Below are 23,586 nucleotides of genomic sequence, written 5' to 3'. Positions count from 1 at the left end.
AGATCTGCCCTTCAAGCCTAGGGCACACTACTCTGGGCACTGGGACTTCCATAGCATTAATTGCAAATGTACCTCGAGTCTATTTGTAAAGCAGCAACCTGGAGTTCTGTACACACCTTTTATAAAACACAGTACTGCCTCTTTACTTAGTCTAGGTCTGATTCTCAGGTGGGACAAGCAGTACTAAGACATCTCTTTGCTACTGTTCCTTCACACATCCCACCACCACCATTTTCCATGTGCTTGCACATTCTCAATGTCACTGGGCCTAATAAGAGTTGTTTTTGTACTCCTTTGTTCCCCTCCCTTGCCTCGTTACGCTCTGAAACACGTGTACAAGTGCAATATAAATAAAATATCTATCCTCTCTGGTTACTGCTCGCTATTCTATGCACAGCATTGTAAGCAGATTCATAAGCATCAGAAGAAGTGCATTACTTACCGTAATAGCATTTCTGATGCTTGTTAATCTGCTTAGAATCACATGTTATGCATATGGTCCGACATCCAGTGGTAACCGCAGAGTAGTGCATCTTGTCTTTCGGGGACCGAAAGGGGACGTCGGCATAGGCGTGTCTGTAACACTATCCCGATTGTGACGTGTATAGTACCCAAAATCCCTCACGTGCCGAGGTCCCTCAGATTGTTTTTTTCTGCCCAGATAACTGGTCGCCCTATAGCGGAGCTCTTACTAGAGACATTGTTATCTTTACTGAATTGTCGGTATATTCCCGTTAAGTCACACCGCCCAATAAGAACATCCTCGACGAAGACTACAGAGGAATCTTCTACGGCTGTGGATTTCAGGGCCTAAGATCTGGCGTATAATGCTTACCTGAACTCCGCGGGAACACCACTCGAACTCTTCTCAGAGGGCGATGCTATTCTCTACTCTAAACCTTAATACCGAGCTGGATTCCTATAAACACACAGATATTCTCCTAAGCAACTTCAAACTTTCATAAACAAGGGCACTAGCTATGTGGTTGCAGTAGTAATATTATACACCTTCTCTTTACCTTCTGTCTTTTTATGGTGGGCTCTCCATCCTGCTTCAGCGCAGGGGGCGCTTGTTCTGAAGAAGGGACTGAGGTTGCTGAATGCAGGGCGTGTATAAGCAGGATTTAACTACAACCGGACTAGAGAAATATCAGAAAACTGTGAATGGGAATTAGAGAACAACCAGTGACACTGCTACCCTTCCAAAAATAAAACCACTCAAGAACACTCGGAGAGTCGTCTGTTCAACGTGCTACTATGTGTGAGTGAAAAAGGGCTGGAAGTGGAACGTGAGTGACTAGCTTCAGCAGGAGGGTGCCCTTGAGGAACTTTAACACAATGCCACAATAAGATACTCTCAATACCTAAGGCACTTTTCAAGAAAACAACAAGTGTATGGAAAGGTTGCAGAGTACGTTGCTGTGACTGGAAACTCTCAATACACTATGGCACGCTTCAATGAGACAACAAGTGTGTGGAAACGTTCACCGTGTAAAAATGCTGTGACTGGAAAACTCTCAACGCACAATTTCACACTTCAAGGAAACAACAAATGTGAGGAAATACTTGCTGCGAGAAAATGCTCTGACTGGAAAAACACCTTAAGCACCTAACGCACTTCAAAGGCAGCCGAGAATCAGTCAGGAGCTAGCGGTGACTGGAACAGCTGACTGACAGGAATTACGAACGAGGACTCTGAACTACAGAATGAATGCTGCGACGGAAACCTGGAAACTAAACCAAACATAATCAGGGAAATGCTAAAACTGAGGTGCTGAGGAAACTGTGGAAGTTACAGGCAGGTTTTAACGGAGACAGAGCGGACCGCGATAAGCGCTAACTGCAAAAGCAGAAAGGCGCAAAGCGCGGAGCACTCGAGTATGGAGTTAGAAAGAATGCCTAGACCCTAACAGTGACTTCAGGAACAAATGAGACAGCCATGTTTGGAAGTCAGGTAGTGTCTCGCTTGCCTGCTCCTTCACCATTGAGTCTGCGCTCCATCCATGAATGGTAGACGCAGTACAAGGTTTTCTTGGGGTTTCTGTTGGGGGGTTTTGGGCGTGATCATGACACGGCGGCCAGATTTTCCACGTGGTCGGGCCCGCTGGCCGACCTAAACAGTAGGGAGAGTGGGATTATGGTGGCCATATTGTTTAGTATGTCTCTCCTCCTTTCCCCTCTTTTCCCTGTCGGTCTGGTCATCCTTCCCTTTTGCTATGGAAAGGACTCCTTTTAGATTCTGCCCGAAGTGTAGGGCCCTTAAGGAGCGCCGTGTAAAGCGGTGCGCCGCGTATGGTATGTCACGCGTGGAGCCCCTCTACCCCACTGCCACGCCAGCTGAAAGTGACGGGGGTACTTTGGATGACCAAACGTCCAATGCGGATGTTATAGACCTTGAGGCAGACGCTTCTAGGCCCGCCACGCCCGTCCCCGACCCTTCCAGGCTTGACTCTGGTCTTGCTACAGGGACTACACCCGACGACGGGGGCATACAAGCGCATCGCACTAAGTACACAACCCCTATGCCAATTTCGATGCCTTTGTCGAAAAAGGCAAAAGCGCCAACGGGGCCGCCGAAAACTTAGCCATTTCCCTCGGATCGTTCCGATCCAAAGCCTTCCCGCATCCGCAGCAGGGTATTGCGACTAGGCAATTGAAACAAACCAAGGGTGCTACTCCAAAACCTACATGCGTCGAAGTTCGGGAGCCTGACGCTTCAACGATTTCCAAGGCCTCAGTAGGCCCGAAAACGATGGCTAGGCCTCTACCCGGAAAACCGACTGCTAGGCCTCCGAGTGCCACGGATGGTATTTCTACTGCCGACAAATCATTGGATCCTTTGTCTCACGACGATTTGGCGACTATCCAAAGTAGCATCGGAAGAATCGCAGCGGTGGTGGGCCTTACTCCGGTTCCGCCTAAGGTTATGGGCCAAGCCGCGGAAAAGATTTCAGCAGATTGGGTTCCCGATTCCGATGAGACTTACGTAGATAGTCAAGAGCCTCTCTCCGACACCCTGAGAGGTTCCTTTCGACGCCACAGTGCGGAGAATGTAGTTTCTCCTCGCGTAGGCCCATTTGGGTCCTCTAAATGGACTACAGAAAAATTTGAGGGTTGTATGGATCGGCTGGAGCAGATTATCAGTTCTTCTGATCATCCTCCCCTGAAAATGGCTCGGGTAGACACTAACCCCCAAATTCAAGAAGTTTAGTCTCATGTTTTCCAACAAGAAGACGTGGTCCATATGGACACATATAGAGACATCTATAATGAAGAAGCTTCTTTTCTCAAACTGAGGAAGATCAACAGGATACGACGGACAACTGGGAGGAAACCCAGCAGGAAGGTCAAGACCCTTGGACACAGCAAGATCAGGACACTGATATTTTGTGCCTAGACTCTCCTCCGTCCACCCCGACTCGCCAGTCTTCCCCTGTGGATGACCAAATGGCTTTGAACTTCATGTTGAAAAAAGCAGCTGAATACTTCAAAATTGCCACTCAAGAGGCGTTACCTGAGCAGGATTTCGTGGAGGATATTATTAAGGAAAGACCTCCGGCGAGTCAATCCACCCCCCTCCTTAACTCTGTTAAGAGACTGGTAGCTCCCTCATTGGTCTCACCTGCTCAGACACGGGCAGTGAACCCGAGAGTAGAAATATTATTTCGGCTTTCTCCTTCCGACCCTCTGTATATCAAAGGGCACGCCATCCCAGACTCACTGGTAGTGACTACCACTCGAAAGAGGGCAGGGGTACCCCTTGTCACGGGAGAATCACCACCGGACAAGGAGTCTAAAAGGTTGTATGCCCTGGGCAAACGTGTCACATCAGCAGCTGCATACACCATTCGGGTTGCTAATAATACTACGCTATTAGCAAGCTATGCTGATGCCCAATGGAACTTGCTTCAGGAAGTCCTACAGGAGGTTGCTGAACCCGCCAGGATAAAGCTTCTCGCCATTGTTTCGGAGGAAAGACTGGTTAATCAGAATGTGGTGAAGAACAACCTGGACACTGCAGAAACAGCAGGCAGGTCTCTTGCACAAGGGACTCTTCTGAAAAGACATGCATGGCTGCGTACATCAGGATTTAGACCTGAGACTCAGGCCTCCCTCATTAATAAACCCATTGAGGAGACTAACACCTTCGGGAAAGCAGTGGATGAAGCGTTGGAGACAGCCAAGAAGGAGCATGAGACTATAAGGTCCTTGCACCAAATTACACAGAAACCCTCCTCCCAGAGGGGTAATAATTCTCGGCTGTCCTTTCGAGGGCAAGCCCGTGCTGGTCAAAACAACTACGGCACGGATAACTTCAACACAAATCAAACATCTGGAAGCCCCACTTACTACCCCTCAAGGGGTCAGAAACGCGGCAAAGGTAGAGGCCCCAATCCCAGAGGAACCACAGCCTATGGTCAGAAATGACCACCAAGTCCAGGTCCCCTCCCATGTCCGCCCGGTCGGGCGGCGATTAACATCTTTCCTCAAGGCATTGGAGGGGATAACTTCCGACCAGTGGGTCTTAAAGACGGTCGCCCACAGTTATTGCGTGGAATTCGCCCGACCTCCACAGTTCAGACCGCTGCGCTCACCACGCCTTTCACCGGACCATCTGGATATCCTGATCCAAGAGGTGGAAGCACTGCTGGGAAAGGACGCCATAGAAGCCGTCCCTATTCTTCAGGTAAACGAGGGTATTTATTCAGTGTACTTCCTTGTACCCAAAAAGGATCTCACCATGCGCCCTGTTCTAGACCTGCGCCCAGCGAACAAGTTTATAAAACCCCACAAGTTTTGCATGGTAACACTGCAGGAGGTGATCCCATTGCTGAAACAAGGGGACTTCATGGCAACATTGGACATGAAAGATGCATACTTTCATATTTCAATGTTGCCAGTGCACAGAAAATACCTAAGGTTCATGATCCAGGACAAACACTACCAATTCAAGGTACTCCCCTTCGGCATCGCCTCTGCGCCAAGGGTGTTTACCAAAGTCCTGGCAGTGGCAGCAGTACACCTGCGCAGACTACCAGTCCTAGTTTACCCTTACCTCGACGACTGGCTCATTACGGGGGACTCGTTCAACGCTTGTTTTTCGAACACCCAAACACAGTAGATCTCCTCTTCAGCCTGGGTTTTTCAATCAACGAAAAGAAATCCAGCTTAGTCCCCAGCCAAGTAAAACAATTTCTGGGAGCGCGAGAGGGTTCAGAACATGCTCTCTCAGAATCCTCAATATATAGCCAGTCGGGAGGTGACGGTACGCAAGGTCATGCGTTTGCTAGGGATAACGGCATCATGTATATACTTGGTTCCCCAAGTGCGGCTGAGCATGCATCCCATGCAAGAGTGGCTCAACAGCCAGTGGTGTCAGGCCAGCGGACAATGGGAAGATCTGTTAGTTGTCTCGCCAGCCCTCGTTTTCTCTCTGCAGTGGTGGTCAAGAGAAAACCTCTTGGAGGGGAAGACCTTCACCACCCCTGCAGTGGAAGCCACTCTCACGACAGACTCATCGCTCACTGGGTGGGGGGCACACCTGCTTCAGCAGACAGCACACGGAGTGTGGTCCCCCTCAAGTAGCGTCCAACCATATAAACTTACTGGAGCTATATTAGCAGTGTTCAAAGCATTGAAAGCCTTTCAGGTACAACTGCAAGGGAAGACAGTGCTGATCCTAACCGACAGCACTACAGCCATGTATTATCTGAACAAACAGGGGGGCACTCGCTCTCCAGGGCTATCCAAGCTGTCCCAAAACATTTGGATATGGGCTCTCAAACACAAGATGCTTTTGTTGTCCCAACATGTTCCAGGGGAACTCAATCTTCTGGCAGACGTACTCCGCAGAGATTTTCCTCTGCCAAAAGAATACGAATGGCGACTGCAGAATTCTGGTGGCCTCCATGTGGGCCCACCAACCCTGGTTCGCTCACCTGACGGAAATGTCACTCTCCCCACCAGTCAAGCTGCCCTACCCGTGCAACATGTTGTCTCAGGACAGGGGGGAGACCCTACACCTATGTCCACAAACTCTGAATTTAGCAGTCTGACTCCTGAGATCATAGAGTTTGGACACCTGCAACTCCCTCAGGTGCATGGACATACTCGGGGAAACGAGGAAACCTAATACACGTTATTGCTATGCCAGCAAATGGAAACGTTTTGTCATCCTGGTGCAATTCCAAGGGCGTCAATCCCATAGATTGCTCACCCTCACCCATTCTGTTGTATCTAGCCCATCTGTTGGACTCTGGGTTAGTCTTCAATTCCCTAAAGGTTCATCTGGCTGCTGTCAGCCTACACCACATCACAACAAAAGGTATTGTGGTGGAAAATACCGGTGATTAAAGCCTTTATGGAAGGGGTTAAGAGGATTTATCCTCCCATCTCTCACCCAGCCCCTGGATGGGATCTGAATGTGGTTTTGACCAGGCTCATGGGAGCTCCCTTTGAGCCTATGCATAAAGCAAGTCTGAAAGACCTGACTTAAAAGACAGCCTTCTTAGTGGCTATCACTTCTATCGCTTTCCAAAATCGACGAAGCGTTCCGTCAGGCGATACGATGGTGGGGTGTCCGCGCTCATCTGACAGCGGGAACAGGTTTCCTAGCCCCGGCCCACCAGGTGACGGTAACGACGGATGCCTCCCTGGAAGGTTGGGGAGCGCACACCAGGGGACTCCACGCGAGAGGCCTTTGGCTCCCGGAGGAGAAGACTCTCCACATCAACATCTTGGAGCTCCGCGCAGTGTTCTGGGCCCTCAGGTCCTTCCTTCCGTCCCTCAAGGGCAAGGTGGTGAGTATCTTCACCGACAACACCACCACAATGTTTTACATTCGGAAGCAGGGTGGAACCAGATCCCCTACCCTATCCAAGGAAGCCCAGGATCTGTGGCATTGACCCTTGAGGGGCGTAGAAACTCTGAAACGTATCCCCGTTGATCAGAAGTAGAAACGGTGGAGCTTGAGGCTCTATTTAACCGAAAAAAATAGAAAATCTCCTGAAAAAAGTGCGAAAAAGCAGCAAAAGCTTGAGAGCTAAGCACGAGGACTCCCAACACTTGAACGTGCGGTAAAAATCTGAGGATGGCTGCCAGGGGCGGGGCTTAGGGAGAGGGCAGTCATTGGCTGGGGGCAGTATGACCCAGAGACCAGTGATTGGTTACTACTGAGAAAGACAGATCAGAAACGAAACAGATACTGATTTTTTTTCTATACCGAGGATTCCCGGCCTGACAACAGGGAATATTCATGAGCATGTGAATCCATGCCAGACCCATGCTGGAGAACAACAGTTACAGGTAAGTAACTTGTTCCTTCACACACTAGACGTGCGCAGGGCAGTCATGTTTACCTGGAAAGAACTAAACCACTACAATTCTTCGTTTCAGTGGCAGCTGGTAGAGAAGTGGACCCTGTCTCTAAATCAGCTATCTCTAAACCACTACAATTCTTCGTTTCAGTGGCAGCTGGTAGAGAAGTGGACCCTGTCTCTAAATCAGCTATCTCAAGGTGGATTGTCAAATGCATCACACTGTCACACCCTTGCTAAGAGAGAACTGCCCTTCAAGCCTAGAGCACAGTACTTGAGGCACTGGGGCATCCATAGCATTCATTGCAAATGTTCCTCTTGATTCCATTTGCAAAGGGGCAACCTGGAGTTCTGTACACACCTTTACAAAACACTATTGCCTAGACACTCATTCTTGGTCTGATTCTCAGGTGGGACAAGCAGTACTAAGACATCTTTTCTCTACTGTTCCTTCTCACAACCCACCTCCAACTCCGGGTACTGCTCACTAGTCTATGCACAGCATGTGATTCTAAGCAGATTAACAAGCATCAGAAGACATGCATTACTTACCGTAATAGCATTTCTGATGATTGTATCTGCTTAGATTGACATGCGCCCTCCCTACCTCCCCGCTCGGGGTGGAAGGAACATAGACATCTTACTACTTTCTCTCTTTACGTACTCACTCACTATAGCCCTATGCTCCCCCATGGCAGAGAAAATACAATCGGAGGGACCTCTGCCCCTGAGGGATTTTGGGTACTATACACGTCACGATAGGGATAGTGTTACAGACACACCTATGCCGACGTCCCCTTTCGGTCCCCGAAAGACAAGATGCAATACTCTGTGGTTACCACTGGATGTTGGACCATATGCACAGCATGTGAATCTAAGCAGATACAATCATCAGAAATGCTATTACGGTAAGTAATGCATGTCTTCTGATGATTGTAACTGCTTAGATTCACATGCAGCCACCCTTCTTCCCCTTGTGGAGTAGAAGGAACATAGACTTCTTACTCCTTTTCTCTCTCTGTACTCACTCACGATAGTCATAGGACACGTCACTTTAGGGATAGTGTTACAAGCACGCCCATGTCCACGTCCCCCTTTCGATCCTTGAAAGACCAGATGCAATACTCTGCGATAACCACTAGATGTCGGACTATATGCACAGCATGTGAATCTAAGCAGATACAATCATCAGAAATGCTAATACGGTAAGTAATGCATGTCATATATTAAATACAAAAAGGAAATGAGTATTGTTTGTTGCATCAGGCCCTCTGACAGAAGACACTTTGAATGGCAGAGACTTCGGCACAGAAGTCCATGATGCTGAAGTTTTGAACTGCACCCTGTGCTAGAGAAGCCAGAGACTGTGCTAAGCTTGAGTGTGTCTCCTTGTCCCGTGCTAAAAACTTCGGGAAGGGAAGCCAACGGCTTGAATATCCTGACATATTTCTTGAGTACTTTTCTTTTGCATTACATTGTTTCCCACAATATTTGTTTTTAGAGGTAAGGATAGGCAATAGGTTTATTAGTATAGACCCTTTTATTTTGACAAGACACCACTAGGACTGCGTTATTATAATTTGATGGTTGTAGCTTGCTCCCATCTTTAGAGTTAGTATTAGGCGTTTTACAAACCCAATTGAAGTTCAATAAAACACTTTTGATCTGTGGTCACTTGGGTCTATCTTACTGTAGATATCATGCTTTTCTTGCAGTACCCAACACAAATGGAATAGGGCAGGACAGTTACCCACCTTTAGTGGATTCTGGTGCCATTGTCATTTAAACAACATTTGGGCATCACTTTATTTGAAAAAATAACTGTCCACTTTCAGGAGGGAACAAGTCGAACAGTACCTAATTGTGCCCCTTTTTTATGTCAATGTGGATACGGCAGATGGAGGTGTAAGGACAACTCCCTGTGAATTACACTTATCGGAGGGTGATGGATGTTCACAAGTTTTTGGTAGTTCTACTAGTTAACCCATCTGATTATTACCGTAACCAGGATGAAGAATCGCTTCTCCAAAAGGGCCTATAATTTGTTCCTGCTTCCATTTATTTATTTTTGTGTTTGTAAAGCGCCTAGCAGCCCAGAGGCATCGAGGCGCTGTTTCAAGAAGGTGTCTTGGTTACAGGACGTGGGAGGCAATACAAGGGTTACAGGAGTCATGTGCCTTACAAGTTGGTAAGAAGAGCAAGGACATATAAAAATACATGTAGTAAAGTACAGTGTTGTGATCTTACACAAACAGCATGGTTTTCATGACCCTTCTAGTACAAGAATTGAACTTTCCCACCTAAAGATCAAATTATAACAATATTTTGCCAATTTAAATGGGACTTGGAATGAAGGTAAAACTGGGTTAAAAAATCCTGCAAAATTCTACCTACCAGCAACAAGCATTACCCCCAAAAAGAGCATATTACTTTTTTAAAAAAGCATGATTTAAAAATAATTTGGAGAATTGGAAACTAAGATAAGGAAACCTTTTAATAATTTCACCAAGACTGACCAACATTCAGTAAATTATCTAGTAAATGAAGAGTTTGTTATTAAGCCTGCATAATAGTTGGGATTAAATCAGATTTCCTTATGATGGCAAAAACATTCGTAAATGATCAAGATATTGTCCACTGCAAGGTGACCCTGCAAAGTCTCTAAAAGGACTGATGGATCTAATTGTGGAAGAAACTCTTATCAGAAGGTTATATTTGTAGGCGAGAAGCAGAAATTCTCATTCCAAAACACCCAAGAGTTTTTGCTTTTTATGTATTACCGAAAATACATAAATGCCTATCGCCACCACCAGGCCGTCCGATAGTGTCCGGATTAGGATCGATCTTGGAATCGCTATTGCAATTTGTGGACTTTTTGCTAAAAAGCGAAGTGCCAAAAATTGAAATCTTGCATTTAAAGACATGACTGTAGTGCTGAATTTGGTAAACAGTATGTTTTGACTCTGGTTCAGTTTTTGGTAACTTTTGCATTAGATCCCCACACAAATTCCACAACAAGAAACATTACTAGTAGTACAACAAAATTGAGATTTTACTGACTTAGAGATGCCAATTTATTGTATTCTCCAACTTGCTGAATAGGCATTAACCAAGAACTATTTTGTCTTTGAAGACATCAGCTACAAAGCCCTGGGAGCGACATTCACTCAGTCTAGCCAATCTATATGTTGCTGAATTTGAAAAAAGATATATTGGTCGGCAAACAATTTGTTTGTCGACAACATCCAAATGTGTATGCTACATGGACTGTCTGTCATTTTCAAAGGGGATGAATAACACCTGTTACAGGTCTGTGAATGGTTAAAATTCTCTTTCGCCCTGTGGATTCAAAGCACTGCGCTTGATGTAGTGGGGCTGGACACTTTATGTGGACCGTGATGTTTAATCATTTGTTGTGCTTAGTACTGGAAAAAACGAAGTTAATATATAGCAGGCCAAGATTATAATCACGTTTTGATGTTGTTTATATGGTTACTTCAACTTTCTGCAGAAACAAAAGCTATTCCAGAGACGCCTGAGGCGAAGATGCTTAGCAGCTCCATTTTCATAAAAGAAAAAAAAGTTCGCTTCCAAGGCTTGGACTCTGAAGACGAGGATCTGGAAACTGAAAAAGGCCCTGGTGAAAGAAAAGAAAATGAGTGCAACATGGATCAAGAAATCAAAATGTAAGTGTTGAAACGGTCTGTAGGAGAGTGGTTTAAAAGGCCTATTGTGTTAAGCTTTTTACTGTCTTGTAACAGTCCTGCAGCATTTTATATTGTGTATGCTTAAGGCAAGATTCTTTTACACTTATGTGACTGTCATCGAATACCATTGAATTGTAGCCTATTGGTGACTTTGTGTGGTCTTTCGTTTGCCCCGTGATTTGGAACGGATTGCTTTTTTTAATATGCTGCATCTTGCTCACATGTGATGAGTCCATGTCTGGCATCTATGCAGTACATGTGTAAAAGAGATGCAGGAGCCTTGGGGCACGGCGCATGAGATGTGGGAGGGGCGGGGCAGATGGGACTTCTGAGAAGACTGATTGACCTATCTGCTAGGAATGAGGCTTACCAGGTGGGGTCTTCTGCCGAAAGGTTGGCTGCTGAGGTCAGGTGACTGTAAATAATGTTATGGTCCACCAAATCAAAGGCAGCAGAGGTCTAGGAGGAGTAGCAGGGATGGCCTACCTTCATCTCTGAAGGAGTCCAGTTGATTTTTCAAGTCAAGTAGGGCTGACTGGGTCTGAAACCCGATTTGGTACAGACCTAGGATTTGGTTAGATTCTAGAAAGTGCTGGATTTGTATGTACGCAGCCCTCTCTAAAATCTTAAGCAGAAGGGGGTCTGTTGTGATGGGGCGATAGTTGGTTGGTGCAGTCTGGTCTAGCCATGGCTTTTTTAGGAGGGGGAGGATCCATGATTCCTTCAGTGCAGCAGGGACCATACCTGCGAGGAAGGAGGCATTGATGAAGCTGGTGATGAAGGGTGGGAGGGAGGGCTTCTGTGCACTCTTTGATCACAGGGGCAGGGCAAATGTCCCATTTACAACTGGATGATTTGAGAGTGGCAAGGATGGAGGCCACTTCCCTTTCTGTGACTTTGTGAAAGTTTAAGGTAACTTGAGCTTTGTGGGCTGGGGTTGGTATGGGAGGCAGGGTTTTGGTAGTGGCTTGCTTGGCGGTAGTTTTATCTTGCAATTTTCTTTAACAGGGCCTCTTGTATGTTAGTGCACCAGGTTATGCCTTTGGTGATACCTGTCGGGCCGGAGTAGGGGCTTCCAGTTCCTTAAGGATGATGAATAACTTTTGCATTCAAGTTAGCCTTAGCAATTCTGTCATTGTACAATGTCGCCTTAGCTTGGGTTATAGCTAGTTTGTAGGATCTAGCTGTGGATTTGAATAGGGTCATAAGGGCATTATTTTGGTGTTTCTTTCAGGCTGATTTGGCCTGGCATGTCTTAGCTCTCAGATTTTGTAGGTTCTCTGTAAACCAGGAGTTGGCATGGGAGAGAGCTTTGGCTTGCGTGGGGTCAGTGGGGCGAGCAAGTCCACAGCAGTTTCCAAGTGTTTTAACATAGTGGTTCGCAAGCGCCACTGGGTCATCCGCCCACTGAGCAAGGTTGTAAAGCTGGAGGTTGGAGTGGAAGGATACTGTCTCTGGTAAGTTTACAGGACCTTCTTGCCCATGTAGGGGATAATCTGCCTGCCTCTACTCTCCGCCCTTTGCAACTCATCCAGAATAGGAATGCGAGACTGGTCCTTGGCCTCAAGCCCAGGGACCGTATCTCTCCAGGACTGCAATCGCTACACTGGCTCCCAGTGGCTGCGAGGATTAAGTTCAAAACCCTCTGCATTGTCCAAAAGGCCTTCTGGGGCTTTGGGCCAAAATACCTTCAGCTCTCTCTTCCTAAATGTCTTCCTTCTCAAGCTCTTCGCTCATCCGCCTCCAACTCCCTCCGGGTCAGCCGCTTCTCCAAGCAACGAGTTGTGGGTAGATCTCTCTCTGCAGCAGGGGCCTCCCTCTGGAACAGCCTTCCTGCAACCTGAGGAGAACCATCTCTGGTTCCGGAAGCACCTCAAAACCTTCCTCTTTGCCTCTGCTTTCTCTCCCCCTCTCCCCTGCTAAAATTACTGAAACTGCACTGAATCTGCAACTAGGCCACACACCGATCTCGGTCCTTGGCCCAGCCACACTCCCATGCACTGCTTCCCTGGCAACCCCTGCACTTCGGGACTGTCTCTGTATCCCTACAGCCCCCCCTCCCCCTTCCCAGCACTTGTCTGCACTTACTTTGCACTTGCCACCAGCTGGCCCTTAGTATTCATCTTGTTATTCTACTAACCCTGTACTGCACTTTCCCCTCTCCCTTCCCCCCTTGCACTTTTCCCTTCCCCTTGCACTTGCGCGATCCGAATGACACCTGGCCTAGTAGGATCGTTGTCTTGTCTCCCCTTTGTTCCCCCCCCTGCCTCGTCGCGCCTTGAAACACTTGTGTATAGGCGCGTTACAAATGCCATATCATATCATATATCCTATCATAGAGGTGCTGGTGAGATGGTTGTACTGGTGAGCTGGTTGTCCTGGGGAGGTATGATGGCGAAGTTCAAAGTGGTCCGACCAGGGAGAGACATCTGAGATATTGACTTTGCAGTTGAGGTCACACAGCCAGTCTACGGTACGGCCCTTCGCATGGGTGGGAGAGTTTATGCGCAGGGAAACGCCTAAGGCCTTCAGGGTACTGGCTAGCGAGGTGGCATTGTGATCTGCAGGGTAATTCAGGCCTAGATTCAGGTCTCCGAGGAGGAGGATTTTAGACAATGGTTTTAGGTTAGTATTGAGATGAAAAAGGTTGTCCTCCAAGGTGTCTTTGCAGCCTGGGGGCCTTCATCCCAAGTGGAGTAGTATGGAACTGGTGTATGAGGTGGTCAGTTTAAGTGAGAGCAGGTCACAGTTTGCCTCAAATTTAATTGGGCATTCTCTGTTCAAGGATTCCTTGTAAATTAGTGCTACTCCACCACCCCTAGTGTCCTGTCTGTGCCCGTAGGATAGTGTAACCCAGGGGGATGGCTAGAGATCATGTGGGCCCGAGGCTGGTTGGAGCCAAGTCTCAGTGATGGCTATGAGGTCCAGGTTCTGTGAACCATTTAGTTTGTGGATGTCCAGGGCATGGGCAGGTACTGATCTCTAATAATCAAAGCGCCTTTTAATTGGGTCTGCTGTGTGTTGGGGGGAGGGGGTCTAGTGGTGACGTGGGGAGTTATGGGCGTGGTTACTGATGCCCTGGAGGGCAGCTTGCAGAAGATGGGTGGGGTCCTGCCTGGTGGATGTACTAAGGTCAAAAAGGCTGGGTGGGTATCTTTACAGGCTTACTGTGCTAAAGCTTGGGGTACGACTTGCTGGCCTGTTGTTTCTATTGGAGAAAGACTTCACATATGTGGGATACGTATGTGGTAATCTGGAACGTAGCCTCCCATTTCGGTGGGTGGAGGAGGGGTGTGGTCCGCACGGCCGGGCGATAGGTATGCCAGGGCTGCTGAGCGGTAATTGAGCAGGGGCTGTACTTGGATATAAGTGGGTTGGCTAAGATTAGGGCGGTACGTCATGTTGCTGAGGCTCTGGATCCGGCTGGTGGAGAGAACCTCTGAGGGTTTCAGTGGGCAGTTGGGCCCAAAAGGGGTTTAGCGGATGTTAGTTGGAGAGGCAAGTAGTTATGTCGGCGGGGCGGGCTCTTGCCCTAGACTAACTGGCACCTGGAAGGTGGCCATGCGACACTGTACATAACGGCAAGGGGGTGGCTATGTGATCTGAAGGTGTAGTTGTGGAGGACTGGTCAATGGGTGACTTGAGGTCTTTATCAGATTTATTGTTATAGCAGGTTTGGGTGGTGGCAAAACGGGGGTAACCAGATGCACGCTTACCTTGTGGTGCTTGAGTGGAAGACCTCTTAGCATACCGTTCTGGATCTGCTACGGGCCGCGTATCCTAGTTGTGGGTCACAGGTGTTCCATTTCTCTTGCTCACAGGGCGTCTGATGAAGGGTGGGGGCAGCGTCCATTGCGTCGGGCAGCAAAGACCTGGAAGGAGCTTTCCTGGTCTTTAAATGGAGAGTTTATATAGACGAATTTTCCTCTTCAAATAAAAAAAAGTGTATGAACCTGCGTAGTTTGCTGTAGTTTCATCACCTGCAGTGATCCTTAGGGGAGATAAAATGGGTTATTTTAAATGGTATTGGGGCCATACTTTACTGAACTGCCTCTTTGTTTTTAAATGAGGACTTTTTCTGTCTAAGTCCATTCTCTATGGCCAAAAGTGGAGAGTTGAACCATTTTAGGGCAGAAAACTGCACGTGACTTGGGTTTCCCAATTCTCTGTATGTGCAATCCTGTATTCAAAATATCCCAAAAGTCTTTCAGTAGGCTTGCAAACAATCCAAATGCATGGTTCAGTGTGGGGGTTACTACTCACTCGTCTTCCTTTATTAGTTTCCTGTGGCTCTGTGATTCTCTTCACCTACATCTTCTGTCCAGTGCTCCACCCCCCCCCACACCCCACGAGTTATCATAACAGAGGGATTGTTCTGTATTAAAGCCAACGTTTTTTACGTTGGCAATCCCTTTTTCTTTAAGTGCAGGCTGGGTGTAAGATATTCACACCCTTTTCTTGGCTTAAATCATTCTCAGGAGATCGGAATTGCTATTTGAAACAAGTATGCACCATTAAAAAAATGTTTTACTTCTTGAAGTAAAACAAATGCATCCCACATGCACAAATGTATCGCGTTCATCAACACATTACAAAACACATGGGTGGGGGGGGGTAGTAGTGTGTTTGCAGAAGCATCGCTTTTTAAGTCTGTACTTATTTTTCTCCAGGGACCTTACATGTTGACTTGGTCTTTCATGTACGCGTTACCTTTTGAGTGCCCTTAGAACACACACACACCATTTTATATATGCGATTTGCATCGAGCCTCGATTGTGGCTCCTTAGTTAAGGTTATATCAAAGGTTACATGAAAATAATGCTTCCCTTATAATTTTGGAACCTGCCGTCAGTACAAATCGGTTAGACGTTGAAAAAGTGCATTTTAAGTGCATTTTTCCAGTTGATTAAAATAAGGATCTCCATATGGAAAATGGCTTTTCAGTACACAAATTCTCAGAATTACCTGCTTCATTTTTCTCATTTTAGCCACAACTCTGAAGCTGCCCATCTGCTTGTTTTTAGTGCAAAAACCTTACAAATGCTTGATCCGAAGAGGTGCTATGACATTTACGAAAAACGTTCAAAATGGTATACGACAGCAATATTTACTTCATGATATACCCTTTAAATGTTAAATGTTAAAGGTATTTGTACCGCGCACCGTCACCAACAGAATTGGTCCCCAGGCGCTCTGGCGGATCTGCAAATGATAAGGTAAGGTGGGGTGGGTTAGTAAGGTGAAGAGGGAATAGGATAGTGAGAGGAGTGGTGTTCTGTTGGCAGCTTCAACTCGGTATACACCAGATGCTGAGCTTTGGTGCGGGTATTGGTTCGGTGACAGGCCGCGTGTGCTGTTGGTCCGGCTTATGTGGTGTTGCTGTGTTGTGAGGTGCGTGCTGCTTGTTGTGCGAGAGATGGTTGTGAGAGTTTTTGAGTGAGATAAGTATGCAGAGTTTGAGCTTATATTGGTTAGTGGGTTACCTGACCTTTGGCATGTTGGTATTTGCAGTTCTGTCCCAGTGTGGCACCCGTTGACCCCCACAAATCTATCTGGATGCGGCGCGGGCCAATGTTTAGAATTCTATCTGGGTGTGGGCAAGCCAGCATTCACAGTCCCATCCAGATGCGGCGCAGGCTAGCGTCCAGAAATCTGTCCAGGTGTGGGCATGCTATTACTAGCAACCCTATCTGGATGCTATGCAGGCTGGTGTTCAACATTCAAGTTTCATCTGGGCGCGGGCTTGCTATCCTTCAATCAATCTCATCTAGATGCGACGCAGGCCAATGTCCACAACTCTAGGTGTGGCCTGTGCTAGTCTTCAGGTTTCGCATAGGTGCGGGCATGCTATGTTCGAAGTCCTATCTAGATGCGACGCAGGCTAATATTCAGAAATCTATCTAGGTGTGGGCATGTTGGCATTCAGGTTTCATCTAGGTGCGGGCATGCAAACATTCATGGTCCTATCTAGATGCGATGCAGGCTAATATTCTCAATTCTATCTAAATGTAGGCCGGCTAATATTCATAATTCTATCTGAGGGCGGGCATGCTAGCATTCAAAGTCCCCTCTAGATGCGACGCAGGCCAATGTCCACAATTCCATCAAGTGTGGCCATGCTAATATTCTCTATCTAAATGCGTCTGCCGGTCTGGATATGGTGCGTCCGGTACGTGCGAGTAGGTGAGTCACTTGAGGGCTTTCGTCTGGGTCTAAGTATGTGATCAGTCTCTGGAGTCTTCCTTTTGTGGCTATTTTCCATGGTATCTTATGCTCTGTCGAGTGGTTAGTTCTTTGGTTTGAGTGTTTGGCCAGATTGACAGTGGCCGGGATTGGGGTGATTTTCATCGTTGTTTTAATGTCTGTGTATTCTGGTGCGTCTCCGTTGTGGTTACCCTGTGAAGAGCCATGATTTGAGGAGTTTCCTGAATGCTAGGTGGTTTGTTGTGTTCGTATATTCTTAGGTAGGTCATTCCACTATAACTATAATTTAAAATACAATTACTATGATGAACCACTCATAACAATGTTACATTCTACAAGACACGTTGAAGTATTTATGAAAGCCATGTTCACTTAACACAAAGCAACCTTTGCTAAAGACTACAATTCCAAATGCAATTATTATGAGTAATCACTATGGTATATATGTAAGAAATGGCAATCGTTGGCAAATCCGATAGCTCTGCCGTTTGTAGTTCAGTTACAAATGGTGAAGTTTGAATTACTACCATTGTTACGGATGTAAAAACATAGGAAATAACAAACCTTGGCAAAACAAATTGCTGAGTTTGTAGTTGTTAATTTACCAACAAATGTTTTTTTTTTTAAAACAATACAACCAATTTACACGTCTACAAATATATCAAAGAACAAGCATGAGCAAAGCCAATAGTTTGAAAAAGGCTTAGGGAGAGTAAACTAGATTTTTCAAGTATATACAAATAAAATGGAGATCTTTTTAAAAGTAAGTTTACAATATACTTACAAATGCAACTATACAAATGTTGCAAATAGCACGGTTTAACATATTAAGAACCATGAAAGTAACATCAACATTACATTAAACGTACGTTACACCAACATTGTTGGAACCCTAAATAACCTTTACAAAAAATGTAAAAGTAACATCACATAACTATGCCTTTACAACACACAAACCAAACGGCATTACCACATTACAATGCAACCACTACTCCAGATAAGACGTAGAAGTGGGAGTAATTTACTGCCTATTTTTTTAAAGTTGGAGTGAAATAATTTTGTGGGAGTAAAAAAGTAATCCCAATTACCAATGGGGGGAGTACTTTATATGCGAGTTAAAATGTTACTGGAAAATAAAATGTTTTTGTAGTAATTATTTCTTTGCACCTAGTTATTCATGCACATATTAAAAGATGAACGTTTACCTTTTTGGATCCAGCAGTAATGATGGTTTCTTCCTGTGGTAATACGTGCACTTCTGGTCCAACATCTGCATTCAGCTGTGTGGGAGGAAACAGGGGCCTGAGGTCCCATATGTATGTTTCCTATTATTTTGTTGGTAGTTTTGCTCCTCATTTTTGCTTTTTTGGGAGTAATTTCCTACTTTTAGAGAGTACAAATGGCTGATACATTCAGCCCTACAGATAAAGGGTGTAACTAAACGCTAATAATATGCACCTTAGATTAAATGACTACAAAATATACACCTGAAATCACCACTTGCATTACACTACCTCACAGCAGCATATAGCCCTACTATCTGCATACCACTTTAAACACCAAACTACAAGTACCATTTACTGTGTAAGGAAAACTAAGCACACATACAATAGAGCTATAGAACCAAAACACCCTTTCACAGATTACCAATGATCTTAAAACATTTGGTAAAGTTAAGGTTCTTGCAATAGCTGGCAGCTGACTGTGACAATTCACCAATTCCACCGACCTCTCTAAGGCAATGGCTCATTGCCAGACTTTCTCCTTGCCTTCAACCAGAAACTCAATGTCTCCAGAGCTCTGTACGCTGGACTACTGCAACAGCCTCTTCCTCAATCTGCCTTTAACATCCCTTCGCCCCTTCAACTAATCCAGAATAGGGCTGCAAGACCTATCCTTGGCCTCAAGCCCAGGCCCAGCCCTAAATTGTTTCCACTGGCTCCTGGTAGCTGCAAGGATCAAGTTCAATATCCTATACATCCACAAGGCCTTCTGTGTCTTGGGACCCCGCTACATCCAACTCTCTTCCTAAATGCCTCACTGCTAGACCCCTTCAGTCTTCTAACACAATTTCTCTGCTGATCAGGCACTTCCATCCAGTCATTTTACTGAAAACAATTCAGAGTGGTAAGTTTTACTGAAGTAAAAAATACAGAAAATGTTAAATGGCCATCTAGTGGTAATCGCAGAGTATTTCATATTTATTTCGAAAATCGAAAGGACGTCGACATGGGGGTGTGTTTATTTATAATGCGCACCAGACCCTAAGGTAACCGGGCGCAGCAGAACAAGAATATGCGAAACTTACAATGTTACAAAAATCTGGGCATTACAATGTTACAAAATTTACAATAGTGCATAGGTGTATCCACTTACATAAATACAAAGATACAGTATAGTGAAAAGGTTGAAAGAAATGAATATACAAGATGCAGAGGTTATATAGAAATAACCGTCTATATATATACAATTAAAGATACAGAGGGATCTGAAGTGACTACAGGTTTTTAGTTTTGAAGTGTTTGATCAGGTTCTTTCTAAGTTGTGAGAGTGGTTGATCTGCTCTCGTGTTGTGTGGTAGAGCATTCCACAGTTTGGCAGCTGTAACGGGGAAACTGGTGCTACCAATTTTGGCAAGTTTGAATCTAGGTACTTCCAGACGGTTAGAGTTGACAGTTCTTGTCGGTCTGCTAGATATATTTCTTTTTATTTTCTCCGTCAGATAGCTAGGAACCGCGTTGTTGAGAGCTTTGTGTGTCAGTGGAGATGATTTTTAGATGGATTGTGTCAACAGTAGAAAGCCATTTATGTTGTCGTCTGATAGTGGAGATATGCTCTTTTATTTATGCCAAGTGCAGCTCTGAGGGCATTGTTTTGTAGGGTTTGGAGCCTTTGGGTGATGGTATTATTGGCGCCACAGTAGAGGGAGTTGCAGTAGTCGAGTCGGGAGAGTATTAAGGCTCTTGCTAGGATCCTACAACTATCATTGGATAGGAAAGGTTTACCTGCTCTTATTAGTTTGCAGGTATAGGCCGTGGAAGATGCTAAGGAATTGACCTGTTTGGTGAATGCCATAGTAGAATCAAGGTAAAAACCAAGCATTTTTATTTCCCTCGAGACCTTAATAACATTACTATCTATACTGAACTCGGAGTAGTCAGGGCCTAGTTTGTTGACATTGGCCTGTGTGCCTAGAATGATCAGCTCTGTCTTATCGTCATTCAGGCATAGGCCATGAGATGCCATCCATGCCTGAATGAAGAGATACACTCTATTCACCAACTTCCTGTCGTTATCATGATCCCCAGAAAGCGGGAGGAGAATCTGTGTATCATCTGCATAGTTGGTGTAGGTGATACCTAGATGGCCCAAATCATTGAAGAGGGGTTTGGTGAATATATTGTAAAGGGTTGGGAAGACTTTATGCCCTAGGTAAAGGGGTGTGACTGTAACACTATCCCTAACGTGACGTGTAGTGTACCCAAAATCCCTCACACGTTGAGGTCCCTCAGATTGTTTTTTATCGTCTAGGTTCCAGACTAATCTTCTCGACGACTGCCTCGTGGGTTCCTGCTACCGACAACTGCTCAGCACCTGTCCGACTGCTCAACGGCTGTCGACCGTGTAGCCTTGGCCCTCCGGCCAGACCCTTACAGTAAGGAGCGTAAGGCCCTGGGTTTATTCATCTCTACAAATGCATTTCCTATACCCCTCTCTTTCTGTTCTTGGTCTGGCTGCCTCTACCCTCTGCTATGGAGAGGACGCCCTTTTATATTTTACCTGTCCTGGGCAGCCTTTTTCACCTCCAGACCCTTCTGCCTCTTCGCTATGGATTAGGGAGAGGTGTGAGCAATACATTGACAAAATGGCCCAGTTTATTGTCTTTTCCGACAGGTACATTACACCAAAAAGACCCAGGGACGAGGACTCCTGCCCCATTCCTCACAAACTGCAGAAATTACCCATCTCTGCACAGTGATACCAGGAAGATATACTGGATGTCCCAGAGGACCCAACACAGGAGCATACTTAGGAAGACATTAATCATTTTGCACAAGACATGGCTGATCAAGGCCCAGACTGGGATCAGGATCAGGCGGAGGAGCAGGGCCCTTGGCTATCCCCAACCTATACCCCTGACCCAGACGTCATCTGCCTAGATCCCCTTTCTCCTCCATAGAGGGATTCGTCAACTGTTGACGACCAGATGTTTAATGCTATTCTAAAAAGAGCAGCCGATCATTTCCAAATTGCAACACATGAGCCAGCTCTAGACTCAGACTTTGTGGAGGTTATCCTCAAAGAGAAGGCTACTACTACCACTCGGAAGAGGGTGGGAGTTCCAAAGATTGTAAAAAGCGTTATGCCCTGGGTAAATGTCAGTGCCTCTGCGGTCTACTCCACAGGGATCGCAAATAATACCACTCTCCTGGCGAGTTACAGTGATGTACAATGGGGCCTAGTTCAGGATGGTCTTCAAGATGTTCCCTTGCCCACCCGATCACGCCTTCTGGCGGTCGTGGCTGAAGGCAGACAAATCACCCATAACATATTGAAGAACACCCTGCACTCTGCTGAGACTGCTGGACGAACCCTAGCCCAGGGGACCTGGTTAAAGAACTCTGGTTTTAAACCTGAAACTCTGGCATCTATGATCAACAAGCCAGTGGAGGATTCCAACCTTTTTGGGAAGGCTGTTGATGATGCCGTGGAGACAGCTAAGAAAGAAAATGAAACACTGAAGTCGCTTAGCCAGATCATGGCTAAACCCTTCCACCAATGTGGAGGCTCTAACTCACGCCAGTCCTTTCGTGGCCAATCTTTTTCCCACTGTCCTCAAGGACAATATGGCTCAGGGAATACCACCTGGTGGTCCGGGCAAGGCTCATTTTGTAGCCACCAATACCAACAAAGGGGCCCTCGTAGGGGCAAGGGTAGAGGCAGGAACTCTACTCCTAGAGGCTCCCCGTTCTCCATCTCAAAGTGACTCGCCGGTTCGGGTCCCAGGTCGCTTGTCGTCATTCATCCATGCCTGGGAGGGGATCACATCAGACCAGTGGGTGCTAAAGACCGTTGCCCATGGCTACTGCATCGAGGTGGCCTTTCTCCGGCCACCTCGATACCACTCACTGAGAAGCAGGCACCTGTCGCCAAAAGTCCTGTGCACCCTGTTGGAAGAGGTTCAGGTCATGTTGGCAAAGGGCGCCATAGAAGTCGTCCCCATTCTCCAGGTAAACAAGGGTATTTATTCAGTGTACTTCCTTGTACCCCAAAAGGATCTCACCATGCACCCTGTTTTAGACCTCCGCCCAGCGAACAAGTAGGTCAACCTCCAAAAGTCTGAATGACAACACTGCAGGAGGTATTCCCTCTGCTGCAGCAGGGGGATTACATGGCCACATTGTACATGAAAGATGCATACTTTCATATTTCAAGGTTGCCAGCGCACAGAAAGTACCTCAGGTTCATGATAGAGGACACCCACTATTAGTTCAAGGTTCTTCCCATTCGGCATAGCCTCAGCACCACAGATATTTACGAAGGTACTGGCAGTAGTAGTTGCTCAGCTGCGCAGGCAGTTCATCCCAGTCTATCCTTACCTTGACGACTGACTCATAACAGGGTATTCGTACAGAACATGCCAAACGAATATAGAGGACTGTATATCTCCTTCAACCTAGGTTTCTCTATCAACGAGAAAAAAATCCAGTCTAAACCCCAATCAAGTCAAACAGGCCTCGTCTTTCCCTCCATCGAGAGGGTTCAAAACATGCTGTTCCAGAACCCTCACTATGTAGCCAGTCACCAGGTGACAGCACGCAACGCCATGCGAGTGTTGGGTATGATGGCTTCCTGTGTCTACCTAGTTCCTCACGCTAGTCTGTGCCCCATGCAAGGGTGGCTCTTGAGCCAATGGTGTCAGGCCAGCGGCCAGTGGGACGATCTATTGGTTGTCTCGGCAGCCCTCGTTCCGTCGTCTCTGCAGTGGTGGTGAAGGGAAAACCTTCTGCAGGGGGAAAACCTTCACCACGCCTGCAGTAGAAGCCACTCTCACCACAGACTCATCTCTGATGGGGTGGGGAGCTCACCTCCTTCAACATATGGCATGTGGTCCCCAGCGGTAGCATCCAATCACATCAACCTGGAGGCCTTCCAGACACACCTCCAGGGGAAGATAGTTCTAGTCCTCACAGACAGTACTATGGCCATGTATTACCTAAAAAATAAAAATAAATGTTTTTAAAAAAAGGGGGCACTCACTCACTAGGGCTGTCCAAACTGTCCCAGAACATATGGAAGTGGGCTCTCAAGCACAATATGTTCCTCCTTTCACTACATGTTCCAGGGGAACTCAAACG

General features: G+C 46.4%; 1 protein-coding gene across 1 annotated transcript in view; it reads left to right on the top strand.

The window, feature by feature from the left end:
• Window positions 1–23,586, top strand: part of SMARCAD1 (SNF2 related chromatin remodeling ATPase with DExD box 1) — a 1,912,998-nt gene that overhangs the window by 177,719 nt on the left and 1,711,693 nt on the right. Inside the window, exon 3 of the mRNA XM_069630562.1 lies at window positions 10,828–11,002. Within this exon, the coding sequence (XP_069486663.1) occupies window positions 10,828–11,002 (175 nt within the window). The remainder of the gene's footprint in view (window positions 1–10,827; window positions 11,003–23,586) is intronic.

The sequence above is a fragment of the Ambystoma mexicanum genome, chromosome 6q, assembly GCF_040938575.1.
Source record: "Ambystoma mexicanum isolate Mex_15411 chromosome 6q, UKY_AmexF1_1, whole genome shotgun sequence".
Taxonomy (NCBI): domain Eukaryota; kingdom Metazoa; phylum Chordata; class Amphibia; order Caudata; family Ambystomatidae; genus Ambystoma; species Ambystoma mexicanum.
The sequence above is the reverse complement of the archived record's forward strand: the minus strand, read 5'-3'. Positions and strand labels throughout refer to the sequence as shown.